General features: G+C 38.4%; 1 protein-coding gene across 8 annotated transcripts; it reads left to right on the plus strand.

The window, feature by feature from the left end:
- Positions 1 to 32: 32 nt before the first annotated feature.
- On the plus strand, positions 33 to 18,772 carry CDV3 (CDV3 homolog). 8 transcript variants are annotated; one of them, XM_023735966.1, is made up of 5 exons: positions 33 to 663; positions 9,788 to 9,936; positions 13,722 to 13,881; positions 14,516 to 14,598; positions 15,509 to 18,772. In XM_023735966.1, the coding sequence occupies exons 1-4, from the start codon at positions 569 to 571 to the stop codon at positions 14,571 to 14,573; spliced, it is 462 nt and encodes a 153-aa protein (XP_023591734.1). In that variant the 5' UTR covers positions 33 to 568; the 3' UTR covers positions 14,574 to 14,598; positions 15,509 to 18,772. The 8 variants fall into 8 exon arrangements, with proteins under 8 accessions (XP_023591734.1, XP_023591733.1, XP_023591732.1 ...); XM_023735965.1 differs by lacking the exon at positions 15,509 to 18,772 and adding an exon at positions 15,046 to 15,176; XM_023735963.1 differs by lacking the exons at positions 14,516 to 14,598; positions 15,509 to 18,772 and adding an exon at positions 15,046 to 15,500 and having other exon boundaries at positions 43 to 491; positions 587 to 663.
- Positions 18,773 to 20,270: the final 1,498 nt, after the last annotated feature.

Consider the following 20,270-nt stretch of genomic DNA (forward strand, 5'->3'; position numbering starts at 1 on the left):
GGGGGGGGGGCACGTGACGTAGGCTGCCCCGCGCCGCCGGTTTGTCCGAACCGGGACCTACCGCCCTCATCCCAAAGACGGGCCTCAGCATTCTCAGGGAAACTGAGTCTGAAGTGCTCAGCACCGAGCAGCACGCAGCGAGTGACGTCTCTTCCGAGTAGTTGGGTGTTCTGACTGCAGCTGGCTAGTTTGAGCTGCAGTTTTCTGTTTTAACAATCGCATTTAGGGCGTCTCTGTTGACATAACTTGGTCTCTGAGCTCCTCAAAGAAAGACTTTAAAAAGTGTCATGGCCACACTTAGTAGAAATTGAGTTGTGGTATTGCTAGTGACTTCCTTTGGCTTTTCTTGGTCGCTTAAAGTAGCAGCTCTCATGAAGGACCCACGTGGAAGTAACAATGTTTGGCTGCTGGGCACGTTTGTCCTCTAGTCTAATCGGTCTCCGGAACAAGCAAGGACTCAAGCCAGAAAAACGAGCCTCCACTTCGTTTAGGTTCCAGCCACTTGATCCCCTTTTCATAGTCTGATATTGCCATAGTTGTATGTTTGTAAGTACCTTGAATTCATTAAATGGTATGTGTTTTACAGGACGAAGATGAGTGGAAAGAATTTGAGCAAAAAGAGGTGGATTACAGCGGCCTCCGAGTTCAGGCAATGCAAATAAGGTATGGTCTGGTTACAAATGTGTTTAGATTATCTTTAGGGTAGGTAGTATATGTTTAGGAAACCCCGTGGTTCAGTGGTTAAAGCCTGTGTTTCGTTATTCTTTAGCCCCAAAGCAGCATTACAGCCATCTTATGCTTTAGATATGCTTATTAGGGCATTAATGGATTGTGTCTGTTCCTCATCTCTGCGACAGCAGAGGAGTCATTCCACATCCCTCTATATGCTCATCAAATTACTGCCAGTTCCAAAATCCTGTGAGAGCTTGCCTACTTCTAGCCCAGGTTAGGCCTTTTTATTTGAGACAGCTAAAATTGATTTTGTCACTTAAATTTTTTCACTTTTAATATTGGTGGTATGAACTTAGTTTTTGTTTTCCTCTCAAAAATAATGTGGACATTTTTCATATCTTTTCCAAAAAGCAAGTTAGTATGTATTTTTGTAATTGAAGTATAGCATACTTACTAGAAAAGTACCGATTTTACAAGTTCCCACAGCGAATGAATTTACACATTCAGCACCCAGGTCAAGAAATTGAACTGGTACAGAGGAAGTCCCTCTCCTACCACCTTCCAATCACTTACTGCCTTCACCCCCAAGGATAACCGCTATTCTAACACCATAGTTAACCACTGTCCTATACATTTTTGAAATGTATAGGAACAGAATCATATAATCTTAAGCATGTTACCTTTGAAGTTCAAGAAAACAGTAATTTTTGAAAATTGGATTGGTTGGTTTAGAGGATTTGAAATTCAGCATATTTTTATCAAGTCCAATTTATGGCAGTCAATTTTAGGTTGATTTGTAAATAAATATATTTTAGGGTTTAGTAATGTAGAAAAAACAGTTGAATATATGATTCCAGATGTTTAAGAGGAAAAATTGTTTACTCTCATTTTAAAGAAATTGTCTTGATAAACTGCCTCCAGTTTGAAGTTTGTAATTTATGTTCAGTGCCAAAGAGCATGTTGTACAGTGGTGGAAGTAATTTCCTTAACCAGGAACTGTCTTTTGACCTACCTAGTTGACAATGTTTATGTCCTTAGATAACTTAACAACAAGGACTGCTATTTTTGACATTTGTTGAATATTTACTTCCGGCTAAGCATTATGTCCTGGGTGCTTTCACATACATCATTTAAGGAGCCTAACCAAAGCGAAGCCTCCTGATTGACTGATGCTGGGAAACTTTTTAGGAGATGTGCCTTGTCCACTCTTAAGAAGTATAATTGACTGTACTGGAGTTTTTATTTCAACCACTTGTGGACTCCCTTACTTTTTTAGGTATTTTTGGAGAGGTGTAGTTTAGAAAAAATCTGTTTCTTTCTCTCGAGGCTTGATCTGAATGTTAGCAGTTGATATTGTTAAACTGTGGAGAATGTTTAAACTGAACTTATGTTTTTCTATCATTGAATATAAATTCCATATCCATATTCAGGGTTATTTTAGTCTCTACTATAACTATTGGCAATTCCTGACACGGTGAAACATTTTTTAAATAACTTATATTCTTCAGCTTTACCAAGGGCATAAGTAAGTCTTAGATAGTATGAGCGTTTAAGTTCTTCTTGACCTGGAGAAGACCAGCTTTTATATTGCATCCTTTTCCATGTCTGTAGCATCTAGTCCTTGTCCTTAAGTGGCCGTCCTAGAGGTCTTCCTCTAACCTGCTAACACTGAAAAATGTCCTTGACATCTGCTCCTCAGGAAGCTGCTTTTGTGGGTCCTCAGTCACTATGGTATCTGTTTGGGATCTGTATTTCCTTTGCTTTCATAAATCATTTAATAAAGGGCAATCTGACAATTTCCAGGAAAAGCTCAGGGTTAAAAAGCCAACTGAGGTTTAATAATGACTGAATTTTTCACCTTATGTGATAAAAAAATGGTACTGATAGTTCAGTGGTAGAATTTTTGCCTTCTATGTGGGAGACCTGGATTTGATTTCTGGCCAGTACAGCTAAAATGCACCCACCACTTGTCTGTCAGTGGAGGTTTGCATATTTCCATGACGCTGAACAGGTTTCAATGGCACTTCCAGACTGAGCCTAGGAAGAAAGGCCTGGTGATCTACTACAGAAAATCAGCCGGTGAAAACCTTATGGATCACAGCAGTCAGATCCCATTGTCCGCAGGGTTGCCCTGAGTCGAGGCTGATGTGACAGCAACTAACATACACTGAATATTCCTGTAAATTTTATATTAAATATTAAAACTAAATGTACTAGTTGGGGGATCCTCACGGAAAGACACTTTGGTTCATAGGAGTGGAGAGTAGGAGAGTAGATTGCTCATATAAATGGGGTGGAGTTGATAATGTTGCAAAAACATGGGCTTAGGGAGAGGCAAACCTGGATTTACATTTAGCTCTGTTTACTGTTTGTGTGACCTTGGGAAAGTCACTTTACTTTTGAACTTTGGTTTTTAGCTGCAAAATTGAGACTATTCCACAGTATTGTGAGGATTTCTTTGACTAGAGTGTTTGTAAAATGCTTAGCATATAGTAGGTACTTGGTAAGTATTAATTGTCTTTTTCAGTGGATAAACCAGAATGACTTATTCTTGGGAATTTCTCTGTTATTTAACCATGAGGCTGCTGATTTATAAGTCCAGAATTTAAAGGGAAAGGGTAGTGGAGGCATTTAAGATTATGACTGAAGTCAGACTGGGCTGAGTCAATTCACCATGGGCATATACTACAAGAGAATCACATGTGCAGCTTAGCACAGATACAATATACCCAAGTTCCTCTCTGTTAAACATTGCTAGAGGTCTTGAATGATTGTCATCTATAGCTTGGTTTTACGTTTTGGGCAAGAGCCCTTAGAACGTAAGAGAAATGGAGGGGGGGTTCTTTATGCTTTCAGTTTGTTTTTTATTCTATCCATGACAGACCCAAGCTTGTTATCTCACTATAGGACAAGGGGAAAGGAAACTTTGAAAGTTGGCCAAAGATATCTTGAAGATCTCAGCCTATAGCCTTAGATTTTTTTCTCCCAGCTTTTTGTTTTGAAAAATTATAAACATCAGAAAGGTCGTAAGAACAGTACAGTAAATACTGATACACTCTTTACCCAGAGCCACCAATTGTTTTTGCCGTATTTGCTTTATCTTTTTCTCTTTCTCCATATACTCTCTGAGAGTTAGCTTGCGCGTAAGGCATATATAGTCTTAAAATTCTTGACACTAATTTTATAGTATGTTGGCGTGCTGAGCCCTCATCAGAGATAAGTATACATTTGAGTGGGGAAATATATTTTTTTCAGTAGCAGCAAACATACAGTTTTAACGTCCTGTCTCACATTTGGAAACCCTGGTGGCGTAGTGGTTAAGAGCTAGGGCCGCTAACCAAAAGGTCAGCAGTTCGAATCCACCAGGCACTCCTTGGAAACCCTGTGGGGCAGTTCTTCTCTGTCCTATAGGGTCACTGTGAGTTGGAATCAACTTGACAGCAGTGGGTTTGGTTTTTTTTTTTTTTTTTTTTAGTATCTTAATCCACCAGCTCAAGATTTAAGTACCAAGAGTATTATAAGGACATGTTTTGTGTCTAAATTAATAGATCTTACTCAAAGTCATGTTGTTATATTTGACCCACATATTATATTTGGGTCAGATACTGAATTTTAGCCTGTCTTCTGTGGAAATAACTATTTGCAGTGTGTTTCTTGTCTTGGCATTGGCATTTGGAGAGTTGACATTTTCTTGAATATATAAGGGTAAACAGGTAGTAGGGTATTTAAATCACTAGTGTAGACAAATCTTTGAGAAGGAAGCCTTGGAGATGGTGATAAAGGGGCCTGACGTTTGAGTTTAGATTACTGGTTGGTTGTGGGACCTGTAGGCCTCTCACATCTTTAAAATGGGTTTTTGGGAGAAGGTTAGAGAGATTTCATTTAATTCTTGAGGTTACAGAATGTTGAGTATTTATGATGTTTCAACGAAGAATTGAGTTATTGGAGCCCAGTGGTTTTCTAGGAGCCTTCTTCAGAAATCTAGACCTTTAAACCATTTACGTAGAGCTGGTTAAATTGCACTTTGAAGAAATTACCCCTGAGACCAAACTGGATTCCTTGTAGCAAAATATTTGTGTGAGTATTGTGTGGCAGACATTGTGCTAGATGGTGGGATTGTGATTCATGCTCTAATGGACACCAGTAGATAATTTCAAAGGGACATTCAAGGTGCTGTGGGGCATAGAAGAGAGATACTTAGGCTAGCTTGAAGGGGTCAGGAAGGATTTCTTGGATGAGGTACAATGACATTTTAAGCCTCCAGGCCAGGCATAGCTCATCAGGCCATTTTTATCTCCCCATTTTACTATTGTCACAGTGGTTGGTATAATAGGGTCAAACCAATGGAGATGCCTGGCATTCCAGCAGAAGCTTGGTCAAGTCTGGTTTTGGGTTTAGCTGTTTCCCCCTAGTGTTGGGGAGGGGAGGCTAGGGTGCATAAATTCACCTATGATGTCTCTTGAGGTGAGGAGAGAGATGGTCCTATAAATGTACTGCTGCTGTGGGTTGTGTAATCCTGAGCAACCTTACTAAAGAAAGTGAATTCCTCGAACCTCAAAATAGAGAAAATTTCTGTCCTCTGTGTGTGTGTGTAGATAGATGTATCTCCTAGAGCTGTAAAGAAGATAAAATGAAATAGGCAAAGTGAAAATAAGGGCTTTGGAGTTCCACTGACTTGGCTCTGCTACTTTGTAACTTTGGGGAAGGTACTTGTCTGAGAATCAGTTTCCTCCTGTCTCCTCCCTGCCTTGATTTAACTGAATGAAGTGGGTAGAAGGCTGCCTGGCATAGTAGATAGTAAATGTTCCTTTTCTACCATCACCACTCCCCCCATCTCTCCAGTAGTGCCATACATACCTATACCTATTCAAGATAATATACTTAGAATTGTGATGATGAATTTACAGTAGCATTGCCATGTTTAAAAATCTGAAATTTAGTTGGTAAGAAGATACACATTATATTTGGGTCAGATACTGAATTTTATTCTGTCTTTTGTGGAAATAAGTGTTTGCAGTGTTTTTCTTATCCTGGCTTTGGCATTTGGAGAGTTGACATTTTCTTGAATGTGTAAAGATAAACAGGTAATAAAACCAAAACCAAACCCGCTGCTGCCAAGTCATTTCCAACTCAGCAACCCCATACGGTTTCCAAGGCTGTAAATTTTTACGGAAACAGACTGCCACATCTTTCTTTCATGGGGCAGCTGGTGAGTTCGAACCACTGACCTTTCAGTTAGCAAGCAAGTGCTATAACCACTATGCCACCAGGGCTCCTGACTCCTGGATAAATAAGGATCTCTGTGTTCTTACTAGTCATTTATCCCACTCCAGAAAAGAGGGTCAGACTGTTTGGTATCCATTTTAAAAACCCATTTAAAAAGAACGTATTTTCATTTTTCTGCCATCTGCCATTAGTATTGAGGCATTTAGGCAAGACTCTTAACATCTCTGGGCCTTAGCTCCCTCATCTGCTGCATGAAGGGTCTTGACTAGACAATTTCTAGTGTTTAGCTAATATTTCTGAATCTTAAGCCAAAATTCTAAGTTGTCTGCTTGTTCCTTTAATTAATCTAGAGGTATTTTTAGATTTGTGGTTATTTTATTCATTTTTTCATTTGTCTCTGAGGGTGAGGAAGTGGTAGAAAGACACTAGGCAATAAAGAAGACCTCTTTTACTTGAGACTCACTCTCAGTATTCTATCAGACCAGACTGGTGCTTTTCTTAAAATTTTTAGTGAATTAGAAGAATAATATGCATATTTTTAGAACATTTGAAAAAATACATAAAAGCATAAATAAGTTCAAAAAGTATCCATAATCCCTTCTGTTTGGGAATAATCAGTGTTTAAGTTTTTTTTGTTTTCAGTTGAAGATTGTTTATTGCAAACTAATAATTCCAGAGTTTAAATATGGTAACCACCAAATATTAAGGTGATTTGGGGGAAAAGATATTTTAGAACCTAATAAATATATTTGAGCAATTGTGATTCAGCACATTAGGGAATTAACAACTTTCAGAATGTAAATGACCAGCTGATATCTATCACAGCTTATAAGAGGTGTACCATGAAGGCACTTTTGGTGTATCTTCACCTCCCCAGCTGGCATGGATTGGATTGCTGGGACATTACTAACTAGTCAGTTCAGGTTGTAGCTAGGTGGATAACACCATGCCTTTACCAAGCACCATGAACTTAGCAATTACATTACAGTATAATTGCATTGGCATAGCTTCAAAGATGGGTAACTTCTTTTTCTTTTTTTAAGAGATCATTTGGGACAATTCCGATGCTTGAATGCTGCTGTTAGACTCCTGGATAAATAAGGATCTCTGTGTTCTTACTAGTCGTTTATCCCACTCATAAGCTACCTTCAGAAAAGAGGGTCAGACTGTTTGGTATCCATTTTAAACACTCATTTAAAAAGAACATATTTTCAAAAGGAAACTGCATTTTTTTTTCCAATTATGAAGATAGTATGTGTGCTCCTTGTGAGAAAAGTCAACAAATATTAAAAAGCATGTAATAGTGAACGATTAAAGTGCTTACTAGGTGCCAGGCACTGTTACAGGTGTTTCGTGTCTGTTACCTTATTTAATCTTCATAGTGGGGCCACTGTCCCTATTTTACATGTGAGGAAACTGAGGCATTGAGAAGTTAAGTGCCATACTCAAAGTATTCTGGCTAGTAAATGGCAGAGCCTGGATTTGAACCAGGCAGTCTGGCTTTAGAATACGGTCTTTAGTGTTGGCTGTATAAAAAAAATAAAAATCAGGTATTCTGACACCCAGAGCTACTTCTGTTAATGTTTTTAAAAATCATTCTAGATGTTTCAGTATTTATAGTAAGTATATAGATGATGTTTTAGTAATTTTTATTGGTTTATATGACATAAATATTCCATGTCAGTATAGGTCTTAGCACATTTTAAGTGGCTGCATAGAATTCTGTTATGCATTAATGAAAAGGAAAACTGAGGGGTTAGTGTGGCCATATTCTTTATCCATTTCTATCTTTAGACAAACGATAGTCTTAAGTAAAAGCTTGATACAAAATACAGATTGAAGATAAGTTTGTTCCCCCTCCCCTTTCAGAGTGCTACCCCTAGATCTCTAAATTCTGGAATCACCTCTGATTGGTGGGCAATTCATATATATGATGCTGCCATTATCTTTGAAAGTTTTTTCTAAGTGTCTTTAAAGGACACCATTAGCTATTCAAGAAATTTGTCCTTTATACTCAGGGCATGTATTATAGAAATGGAAGGAAAGCACCCTTAGATGTCACCCAGTTAATCCTTTTTCAGAAGCCAAGCGAGGCTGTAGACGTTTCCGTCCATCTGTGTATGGTTAGTGACATGATTGTGAACCAGATAGCAAAAGGAGATACTGTTGGAAGACCAGGGACAGAGCTTTCTGGTTTTGAGGAGCAGTCCTGGTTCTTTTATTTGGGGGAGGAGGGCCAGCATGGTGAAGGAGATTGAGAAGACATAGCTGAAGACCTAGGAAAACCCACCATTGTCATGGAAAATAATTCAGTGGAAAGGTTGGCAGTGTATGCCAGGTGCACTGGCATGGTCAAAGAGCTGCAGAAAGGAAGTTTGATATGACAGTTACCGTACTGAATATCCCTGCTGTCAAGTCAGTGGTGGAGATACAAGATATACGTACTTGATAATTTAGAACATTCAAGTTTACATAAAATAGTAATAAATAATCCAGCAAAAGGAAAAATAAAGAAGTCTTGGAGAAATTTTATACTCTGATTCAAGTCAATTGAAGAGTAAATACATAAAAACTGGCATTTAAAAAAAAAACACTGCAGGTAGTCTTAGGAGGGTGTGTCAGCAGTGCAGATATCTTTGTTAAGCCAAAGATAATTTTTTCATTCTCTTCTTTTTTTAATGGGTGAAAAATTCATGTCTTGTCATGGGGGGCTAGTTCCATACATTCCCTTTGTCAGATGGGAGGACTGGCGGTAATAAAATCTGCAGCACCTATGGCAGTCACTGAGCACTGACTTGTTTTCCTCTGTTAGAATGTGAATTAATGATAATTTTGATTCTAGTAAAAAGACCAGACTTAATGGTCTGACTGAGACTGGAGGGACCCTGGAAGACATGGCCCCCGGACTCTCTGTTAGGCCAAAACTAAAACCATTCGCATGGTCAGCTCTTCAGACAAAGATTAGACTGGACTATGGGACATAAAATGATACTCGTGAAGAGTGTGCTTCTTATTCTTAGCTCAAGTAGATACATGAGACTAAGTGGGCAGCTCCTGTCCAGAGGCGAGATGAGAAGGCAGAGAGGGTCAGGAGCTGGTTGAATGGACTCGGGAAATCCAGGGTGGAAAGGAGGAGTGTGTTGTCACAGTATAGGGAGAGCAGCTACGGTCACATAACAATGTATGTATAAATTTTTGTATGAGAGACTAACTTGAATTGTAAACTTTCACTTAAAGCATGGTAAGAAAAGTATAATTTTGAGGGCATTTTCTTAGATTCTAATGTAGCATGTACTAAAGGATTAGCAAATAAAATTATACAGGTTTCAGTACCTTCATCTGATCACTAAAATATACTTACCATAAATGCCTATTTGTACTTTTTGGTCCTAGAAAAATCTAGTAATTTTGCTTTTAAGCCTTCACATTGCCCTCTTCTGTGCATTTCAGGTTAAATCAATTTACCTTCTCTCCTTCAGTCACTTGAGCCAGTTGCTGGGATCCTCCTTCTACTTTGGGCTAGTATGGATAATCAGGCAGGTTGTCATAAATAAGCATGCTAGTGTGTTAGTTATTTGTAAATATTTTTGAGTGTATGAGGAGGTTCACCACTGAGGGAGATTGCATAAAGGGAAGTGGAGACTATCAGATGGTGGAGTGGTTTTCTAAACCTTTTCTAAGCAATGAAACTTTTTTTCATATGGAGTCGAGTGAAAGTCCCAGTGTATAAGAGGTAAAATCCCTCTCTGTAAAACAAGTGAGGCATTTGGACTTGGAAGAGGTGAAGTGACTTTTCCAGGGTCACACAGATAAGCAATGACAGAACTAGAATTTGCACTATTTTTCTGATAGTTCTTTAATTGAATTCAATTGTTTGCTTTTCCAATAGTGAAAAGGAAGAAGAAGATAATGAAAAGAGAGAAGAGCCAGGTGATAACTGGGAAGAAGGTGGAGGAGGTGGTGGTGGCGGCATAGAAAAGTCTTCAGGTCCCTGGAATAGAACAGCTCCAATACAAGCACCTCCTGCTCCAGTAATTGGTAATCTTAATATTTCAGTTTCAGAAAGACATCTAATTTTTGTGTGATTCTGTATATCGTCAGGTTTCAACTACATGTCTGCTGTGGTGAGGGTGGAATGAGGCTTCTTTCTGTTCCTGAGAGGAGAGAGATTTGTATGTGTCTCTTTAAAAACTTTCAAATCCGAAATAAAAGGAATTTGGAAGTTAAGGCTAAAATTTATACATAGATAAACTGACTTGCCAAATTTAAATATTTAAGCTTTTTTTTTCCCCTAATTTCTTTCCTAAATATTAACTCCTGACTGATGGTGGAAAAGATAAGGAAAAGATTTTCATTTACTAGAATCCAAGATAAGCTTCATTTTTAGTAAAAATTACCAGAGGTCCAGTTTAACTCCAAAAGTTTTCATAGGAGAGGACATTCTTAGCGCTTTTATCATGATAAACTATTTTTGACAGCCAGCTGAGGAATACCGGGCTCCTCGTGTTTGCCCCTGTGTTTTTTTTTTCCCTCCCCCACTTTATTCTCACATCTTAAAGTCTAAATTCTCACCAGGGCTGAAAGGAAGTGAAAATTGTTTCAGCAGAGTGGGGGAGACTTAGATACTACAGTGTTTTTTGGCTCTTCAAAGGGCCAAAGTATATAAGCAGATGTGCATGCAGCGTATCTGTGGTACCAAAATTCAGGGGGAGAGGGTGGTGGTTAGGAAGAAAATGATGCATAAAAAAGCTCCATAGGTGGGCTGTGATGAAAAAACGTTTTGAGAAACATTGCTTTAAAGTAATACATGCTCATTTATTTATGTAGAATAGTATAAAGATTAACAAATCACCCCAAATCTTACTATGCAGAGATCATCGATAACATCTATATGTTAACATTTTTGCATCCTTCTAGCCTTTTTTTATGTTACGTATATTTTTTTCCCAATTAACTTGTTTTATTTATTAATTTTTTACTGCATTCTCTGTCAGTGGTCATAAATGATCTCTACATTGTTAAATCCAGTGTTCAGGTTTTCAGTTCTCATCTTACTTGACCCATAAACAGCATTTGACAGCTGATCATGCCTTTGAGACACATTCTTCCCTCGGCTTCCAGGACACCACATGGCTGCTACCATTGATTGTTTGTTTCTCAGTCTCTCTCTCTCTTCTCTCACTGGTACCTCCTCCTCTTTACCTTCAAATGCTAGTCTGCAGTCCACTGCTAGGCATGTAGAAAGCCAGAAGCAAAGGCTCAGTCCTTACTTCTCTTTTCTACCTACCCTCTCTCCTTTTACAACATCATTCTGTATGCCAGTGACTCAGATTTTCATCTTCAGCTCAGCTGTCTTGAACTCCAGAAATGTATATGTTCACTGCCTACCTAGTATCTCAAATTCAGTATGTTCAAAACTGAACTCATCTTTACCCCCTCACATACCTGCTCCACCTCTCAGCCTTTCTCATTTCAGTGGTATCCTTTCTGTCTCCCAGGATACAGACTTTGGAGTCATCTTTTAACTTCTTTCTTTTGCTTCAAACCTAAATATAGTCTGTCAGTAAAATTTTTTTGGCTCTACTCCAAAATAAATTCACGCTGTTATTAGTTCTTACCAGCTCCACTGCTACCACCCTGGTTTGAAGTACCATAGTTTTTTATATGGATTACTGAGGTAGCCTCTGTCCTGGTCTCCCTTCTTCTACCCTTGTTCTCTCCCTCCTTCCCCTGCACTCTCTTCTCTACCCAGCAGCCAAAGTGGTGATCCTTGTAAAATACAAGTCAGAGTGTCACTTTACTGTTCAGAAACTTCTGTGGCTTCCCTTCTCATTCAGAGTAGAAGCTAAAAGTTCTCAGTGACTTACAAGGCCTTACACAGTCTGCCTTGTGATCCTTCCGCCTTTCTGACTTTATGCCCTGTTGTTCATTGATCCTTGAATATACTAGATGAACACTGTTCCTTGACTGTACCAGATCAACTAGCTGCTGCACACTGTTGTGCTTATGCTTTCGGCCTGCAGTTCTCTTCCCTCTGTATCGGGTCTGCAGACTTTTTCTGTAAAGGCCATTGCAGTTTCTTTTGCAGTTACTCAGCTCTGCTGTTGTAGCACAAAAGCGGCCATAGGCAGTATGTACACAAATGAGCATAGCTGAGTTTCAGGAAAGCACAGCCCACAAGTGGTGGGCCAGATTTGGCTTGTGCACCATAGTTTGCCAACTCTTGGTTTTATGTGTTTGTCCCATTGCTTCTTCCAGGTCTTTGCTCAATTTTTGTACCTCATCAGTGAGACCCTCCCCATCCACCTTATTTAAAATCATAACCCTTTATATTACTACCCTGTCCATCGTACACTCCCGGTACACACTTTTCCTCACTTTAATATTTGGTGTAGCACTTAGCTGTTTTTATTTATTTTGTTTCCTCTCTCTAGAACAGTGCTGTCCAGTAGAAGTTTCTGCAATGATGGAGTAGTACTATCCACTACATGGCTGTTGAGCACTTACAATATGGCTAGTGTGACTGAGGAACTGAATTTTTTAAATTTTAATCAATTTAAATGGTCATATGTAGCTAGTGGCTACTGCTTTGGGCCGTACAGCTCTAGAATATCAGGATCACGACGGCAGGGGTTTTGTGTTGTAACAGTTGTATCCCCAGCGTGTAGCCTAGAGAACAGTATCTAACACATAGCAGACACTTGATAACTATTTGGTAAATGATTAAATGTTATACGCTTTCCACCATATAATTAAAAACTATACAAAATAATAAACTTTTATACTGCTATTAGGACCCCTGGTGGTGCAGTGGTTAAGTGCTTGGCTGTGAACCAAAAGGTTGGCAGTTCAAACCCACCAGCAGCTCCATGGGAGAAAGGACCTGGCAGTCTCTTCCCATAACGATTACAGCCTAGGAAACCCTATGGGACAGTTCTGCTCTGTCGTGTAGGGTCGCTGTGAGTCAGAATCGACTGGACAGCACACAGCAACAACATACTGTTATTCAAACAGCTACATTGTATTTTAGCTAATAAATGCTGATGTAAATGTTTATTTGAAATAAAATGAAGTTTTTGATAAATGAAGTGGAAAATGTATATAAAACCCAGTTTGAGCTCATTTTGAGGATAAAAAAAATACATAGGAAAAAACTGAAAGGCTGTGTCCCCAAAATGTTAACCACATTAGAAGACTTTGGGCTGCTTAATTTTTTTTCTTGTTTTACAATAAAATGGAAAGAGAGCCTTAAAAGTCATTGATGATGTGGAACACAGTGAAATCATGAAGGATATCTAGTCATTTTTTTTCTTAGAAGTCACCTTTAGAACTTTTAATAACTACACAGGTGTTTTATTAAATAGGAGCTACAGGAAATTCTTCACATATAGCATCTTACTTAATCCACCAACCAGGTAAATAAGTGGTTATTCATGTTTATGATGTGTAAACTGAGGATGAAAGTGGTCATGTTCTGAAGGAAGTCCCCTGTGAGACCTGTCTCCCAGCTGCAGCAGATTCCTTTCCCACTGTGTATTCACTGCCCGGTAACTTGGGTTATAGAACTCACTTACATATATAATTAAAATTGCAAATGGATGAGGAGTTAGAACACTACCTTAGAAAAAGAGGATATTCTTACTTTGAGGCATTTCCTCGGATAACTTTCCCTGTTTTCTGACCCGGAGACCTTTCTTATGTCAGGTATTGGGGGTTTTTTTGTTTGTTGTTTTTTCTGTAATTACTGAATGATTGAGAATGCAGGAATAGCTTATTAAAATGCCAAGCATCTGAATAGTTTCTCTAAACTGTTAAAAATTTAGTTACAGAAACCCCAGAACTGGCGATGACAAGCGGTGTATATAGGCCTCCTGGGGCCAGGTTAACCACAACAAGGAAAACACCACAAGGACCACCAGAAATATACAGCGATACACAGTTCCCTTCCCTGCAGTCCACTGCCAAGCATGTAGAAAGCCGGAAGTAAGTATTATAATTACTGCATTTTGTTTTGGAGCCCTATATTCCCCTTGGCCAGGGAGTGAGGTGTGGGGGCTGTGAAAACCCACCTGAGGGGAATTATTCCTTACTGGTAAAGCAGAGGGAGCAGCTGACAGGCAGCTGAGAACTAGGATGGGACTTAGGATACACCCTGGAAGACCCTGTCTACAAAACAGCTTCTCTTATCCCTTGTTTATGTTGCATTATAGCTATGAACATCTCAGTTCATTTCAGATTGTTTACAGTCTTAAATTGCTGGATTCTGTTTCTTGTAATATGGAAACTCTGGAAATTTAAGAGCAGTATTTTGTTGTATTCCCAGTTAATGTGAATAGATAAGAAGATGTTGACATTTATAAATCTAATATTAAAATAATCTTATTTCAGCAGGTACATAAAATGAAAGCTACCTGGAGTTAAATGACCACATATGGCACATCCACATCTTACTTAGGGACATGAATTTTAAAAAATAAATAAAATGGGAAGAAATGTAAATGACATCAGATGGAAATATTGTTTATTTGGGTGTTTTTAGTAAATCCCAGTCTTTGAGAGCACAACTGGCTTGAATTTAAACCCCCACTTGGACTTGCTCCTCTGCTTCATCCTACAGATGCATAAGGGGCTTCAGTGAGAGGGCATTGACTCACCATTCATCTTTCTTTACCTGATCTGATCCACTCCCACAAAATAGAAGTAAGGAGAAATCATTGGATAATGAGTAGAATTTTACTTGAAAGAGAAAATTTTTACTCTTTATGCATAAGAAAGAGAGATGGACAAATAGTTGTTTACTGAAAGTGAAAGTCAGTGTTAGAAGGAATCACCATATCATTAGACAGCTTTTTAACTTTCCAGTTGTCTTCAAGTTGGTCCCGAAGTAGGTTTGCAGTTAAGATTATTCAGTAGATTTGCTATTGCAAAAAATCGGACCTTAAAGCTTCATACAGTATTCTGTGTTTTATGTTCAATTGAAGCCTTAAAAAATGGTTTTATAAGGATTTTATATGCCAGTTCTCCCCTTCTTACTCTCCTCCAAGATTCTGTAAGAGGTGGCTTTTTTTTACCCCCTTCAAGGAAGAATATTTTCAAAACAGCCTAGTGAAGAAGAAATATTTACTGATTACATTTCTTTTCCCTTAGGGATAAAGAAATGGAGAAGAGCTTTGAAGTAGTAAGACACAAAAATAGAGGTAGGGATGAGGTTTCAAAAAACCAGGCCCTTAAACTTCAGCTAGACAACCAGTATGCTGTGCTTGAAAATCAGAAAAGCCACCACACACAGTACAATTAAGGAATGGTCTTTGCTAACTCTACTAAGGTGACTAGACTACAGCTAACCACCATGAACAGCCATTCATCATCTGATCTCTGCTGGATCTACAGCAACTGATGCAGACCACTCGATACAAATGATCAGCCCTGTTGCACTATGGAAGTTTAAAGTGTCACGACTGCTTCTTATGTGTATTGGATTTAGGGGACATTTTTTCATTGTTATATAAATGCGTGAACTAGATTCAGCAGTGTTATTTCATAATTACTCTGCAAATACAAAAACCAAAAACTGCAGCCAGTGGTCATTTCAAAATCTTTTTATGTTCAGATACTGAGCCTTCGTAAGGGTTGACTACCTCAGATTTGCTGCATTCATTGTGGACTTCATGTGGATCACCACTCCTGGATAAGAAGGTTACAGCTATTAAGTGTCTGTGAAACTTGAAACCAGCTCTCCTGGATTCCTATCAGAAATCCTGCCGAAAGTCAGCCATCTGGGTTCTGATCTGCTGTAAAAGACGAAGATTTAAGTGACCTTAATTAACCTGTCCTGTGCCCAACCCTTAAGGAATACTTTCTATAGTAGGCTGTGGCTATATTAGACTTCCTGGAACATGCCACTCGCAAAAGAACTGATGTGTTCAGATAATCTGTGTAGGGCTGTGATTTATAATTTAAACCTTAAAGTTGTATTCTGAGGTAACCACAAATTAAATTAAACCAAGCTTGATTCCACCAAGTGGGAAAGGGGATGAAGAGGGAATAATCTTATTTCTTTTAGTAATTTTTTTATTTGGGTAGTGCTTTTTCTGTGTTCTACAAATAAGGCCTTTTTTTTTTTTCTTTTTTTTCTTTTGCTTTGACTTGGAATAAGTTTTTTGACAGCATATTGTTTGGTTAAGCAACCTGAAACATGCATTAGGATTGTGAGGTGTTACGTGAATTTGCCAACCCCTTAGAGTGGAACCAAAAAGCCTTTGATACAAAGGACGGTGGATGCTACAGGGTGCGGGGGGCCTCTACTTCGGGTGCTGCTAAAGCCTCTAGTTGGGTCTAAATTGTGTATAAAATGGCAGGCTAACGGATTCACTAACCTGTCTTTATAAATTCAAAGTAACGTGAGCAGAACTTTGCCGAAAACCCATTTAAGTTCCATGAATCTTGTGTGATCTTTTACAAGAATTCCAGATACCATACTTGTGCCCTATTTTTAAAGTTCTGGACAGTCTGTAGATGCAGTGATTGTCCCAGCAAGCGCTATTATCAACATTTTGGTGCGTCTTTTTGTTGTCCATTTGGGGAGTCAGAGACAAAAGACAGGTGATGTAGCACTTCTGTTTTTAATAATTACAGCTTAAACTATCCAGGAATTTTCAGTCCTTAAAAGGGACCTGAAGAAGCTACGCACAGTTACTGAAAAGTTTCTTCCATCTAACAAGATATTTTGGTAATTTTCTAGTTTTGTCGTTTTGGTTCAGTAGAAATATTTCAAAGTGGTGTGTGACCACTGGATGCAGAGTCTGGGTTTCTCTATGATAAATCCCTTTGCCAAATGCAGGAGTGAAGAAATGGGTGCAACTATCCTGATAGGGGAACATATTTTCCTATAGGAGTTTAGTCTTGATGAAAATGTCAGTCAGGGCTTCAGACTGGTTCTGTCCAGTTCAGTCATGGCTGAGGGAACATCCCTGGAATAGACCTGAATTTTTTAAGTTACAGTGAACCAGAAAGATAGCTGGAACAGGAAAAATTACAGGTCGAAGCCCTGCTAGAAACGTAACCTCCCTCTTAGCAAACAAGGGCAGCCATATGCATTGCATAGCAACCAAATCTCTGGCCCTCAGATTTTAAGCACAGTCTGAAGCGGCGCTAGCCTGCTAAAAGATGGCCGGTGACCATGCCAGTTTGTGTGTTACTCCCCTCTTCCAAGTCAGGGTTTCGACCTCTGATTTCTCCCATTTCGGATACTGTACCAAATCTGCCAAATTGTAAAACTTTGTGTCCGTTCCTTTTTCACTTCCTTGGCTGTGACTGAACCAGTTTGAACCAGTGCAAAGTCCTGGTGTCAGTGCAGGAGTTGGACCCTTAGGAGGCTTACAGTGTCTCCTGACAGGACCTGCCAGCCACTTCTGGGCAATAATGTTGGCATTGTTTGAGGTGGCAGACAGGATACCTGCTTTCTGATGTATTTTAGGGAGTAGCTGAGCCAAGGGGAAGTTAGATGATTCAAAGAGAAACAAGGGATTCTTGGTTCAACTGAAGACTTCATTTGGGAACCAAAAACCTTAACAAATAATCTCTTGGACATTAAGCCACAAATTCTCCCTGAAAAGTATGCATCTTTTCTGGCAAAACCTTAAACTGGGGTTATGTTATTGAGGAATGAACTCAGATGAATATGTAGACGTGTTATTTAACAGCATACTTTACTAGAAATCTGAAGACCTGCAGCAGATTTAAAATTCCAACTCTTGTTACAGCTTTTTAAAAGATTGTGAAATTATCAAAATGCACATGAATCAAGTTTTATATACTGTATGATGGGTAGATGAGGCTGTTCATTTTACCATTTCTCTTCTTTGGATTCTCAGGCATGGTTTTGGCAATGCAAGAACTCTGTAACAGTAACAAATTCAATAAAAAGTAAATATATGGATTTTGGAGTGTAATTGTTTTTATTCTAAAATCCTAACCTATATTCTTTCTTTGAAAATGGTGAATTGATGTCATGCTTCCTTTGCTGTGGGAGAGTAGATAATACTCTTAGGAGTGTATTTTCTGTTCAAGAAATGTTTACAGAGCACTCTTGAGTGCTAGGAAGACTGAGATGGGGAATAAAAGTGGCTACAAAGCTGTGATGATATTCAGTTCTTTTCTAAAGATAAGGCAGGCATTGAAATTAGTTTTTGTCATCATCCCTGTATTTTGTATTTTAAACCATGGCAAGGAAATATATTTTTTACTCTGAAGACTAAAGATTTGGGGCTTAGTCCTTTGAAAAACTTCTAAATTTCTCAAATTTTAGCCACCATTTTAAATTTCAGGATTTAGTCTGAATTATTGTAGTCCTTAAACTTCTAAACATGAGAAAGTATCTTTTAAGTCATTTTGATAATTGAACTTAAATATTTAATGTTAACATTTTACTACTTGATCACTATTTGTACTTGATTGTCTAGTTTATTTCCTCCAGGTCTTTTGCGAAGTGTCTCCTTATGAGTAAGGTCTTCCTTGACAGCCCTATTTAAAATAGAACATCCACACATAAACACACAGTCTCTGTCCTAGGCTAGGTTCTCTAGAGGAGCAAAACCAATGAAGTGTATATATATATAAACATATAGAGAGATTTATTTTAAGGAAATGGCTCCTGCAGTTGTGGAGACTGGCAAGTCCCAAATCCATGGGTCAGGCATCAGGCCAGCTTGAGGCTTCTCACTCGTAGGGGCTGGCAAACCCAAAATAGGCAGATCAGACAGCAGGCTGCTGGCTCATGGGGCTGTAGGAGCTGGTGAATCCTAAAATCGTGTTGGCTCACGTACCAAGAACTGGAGGTCAAAGGATGATGAGTCGGATGCAGGATCAAGAGACTGAGCTTTGCCAGAACATACATGTATATGGTATGCAGGCTACACCCCCAAGAAAACTACCCTCACATGATTGCAAAATGGAGGATAATTACATAATACTGAGAATCATGGCCTAGCCAAGTTGGCATATAACATTAACCATCACAGTCCCTGTATCACTCTTCCTGCTTTGATTTCCTTCATAGGTTTGTTTTAACAAATTTTTTTAAGATAAAATTCTCATGCCCTAAAAGTCACCATTTTAAAGTGTACAGTTAAGTAGCTTTTATTATATCCACAGTTATGCAACCATCACCACTAATTCCAGAGCATTTTCATCACCCCAAAAAGAAACATATTAAGTTACTCCTTGCTTCCATCGAAGTCCACAAGCCTTAGAAAACTGCTAATCTTTTTTGTATGAACATTTCCATTCTCTTGAGAATAACCTAGAAGTGGAATTGCTGGGTCATAAGGTAGCTGTTTAGGAACTGCCAGCCCAGTGGGTGTGATGTAGTATCTCACTGATTTTGATTTGTGTTTCTTTAATGATACATCTTTTCATGTACTTATTGGCTATCTGTATATCTCAGGAGAAATGTATTCAAATCCTTTGCCAATTTTTTATTTGGGTTTTTTTTTACTTTAAAGTTCTTTATATATTCTGGATCCTAATTTTTTTTATCAGATACATAATTTGAACATATTTTCTCCCATCTTTTCATTTTCTTGATAGTGCCCTTTGAAGAAGTTTTTAATTTTGATGAAGTCAACTTCATCTATTTTTTCCTTTTGTTGATTGTACTTTGGGTGTCTTGTCTAAGAAATCTAATCCAGGGTTACAAAGATTTATGCTTGTGTTTTTCTAAGAATTTTCTAGTTTTAGCTCTTTTTTTAGGCCTTTGATCCATTTTGAGTCAAATTTTGTATATGGTGTGAGGTAGGGGTCCAACTTCATTCCTTTGCATGTGGATATCCAGTTGTCCATTAACATTTGTTGAAAAGATTGCTTCATAGTTGAAGTTGTCTGCTACTAGAATGTGAAAGAAGTTTGGAGTTGAGACATGTAGAGAAATCAGGAGGTTGGGAGCGTGGAATAGGAATTGGGGGGAGAGGTCAGACTATGAATGTAGTAGATTGGCAAAAGAAAGAAAGAGGTCACAATCTATTTAGGAGTGTACACAAAGTAATGGCATAATCAGGTTGGAAGGAGAGTCAAATCAGAATTATGGAAAAAGGAATTCTAAGAAATACATGTTCTGAAATTGCAAGGTTTAATGATTTTGATTCATTACCTGGCTACTGTAACTAGGCATTAATAGGGCCTACATAATACAGACAAGTTACGAATTGCTTCTCTTGGGTTTTGATACAAAGGTAATGAATATTGTGAAGAATATATTAATCAAAGTATAAGAAATAATTGCTTTAAATAAGCATGTTTTTGTTACCTAAAAATAAATGAGAGGAGTCATGTCCATATCAGGGATTTAGAATACACATAAAAATGATTAAGATAGT

Source organism: Trichechus manatus, unplaced genomic scaffold (assembly GCF_000243295.1).
Source record: "Trichechus manatus latirostris isolate Lorelei unplaced genomic scaffold, TriManLat1.0 scaffold00084, whole genome shotgun sequence".
NCBI classification, from domain to species: Eukaryota; Metazoa; Chordata; class Mammalia; order Sirenia; family Trichechidae; genus Trichechus; species Trichechus manatus.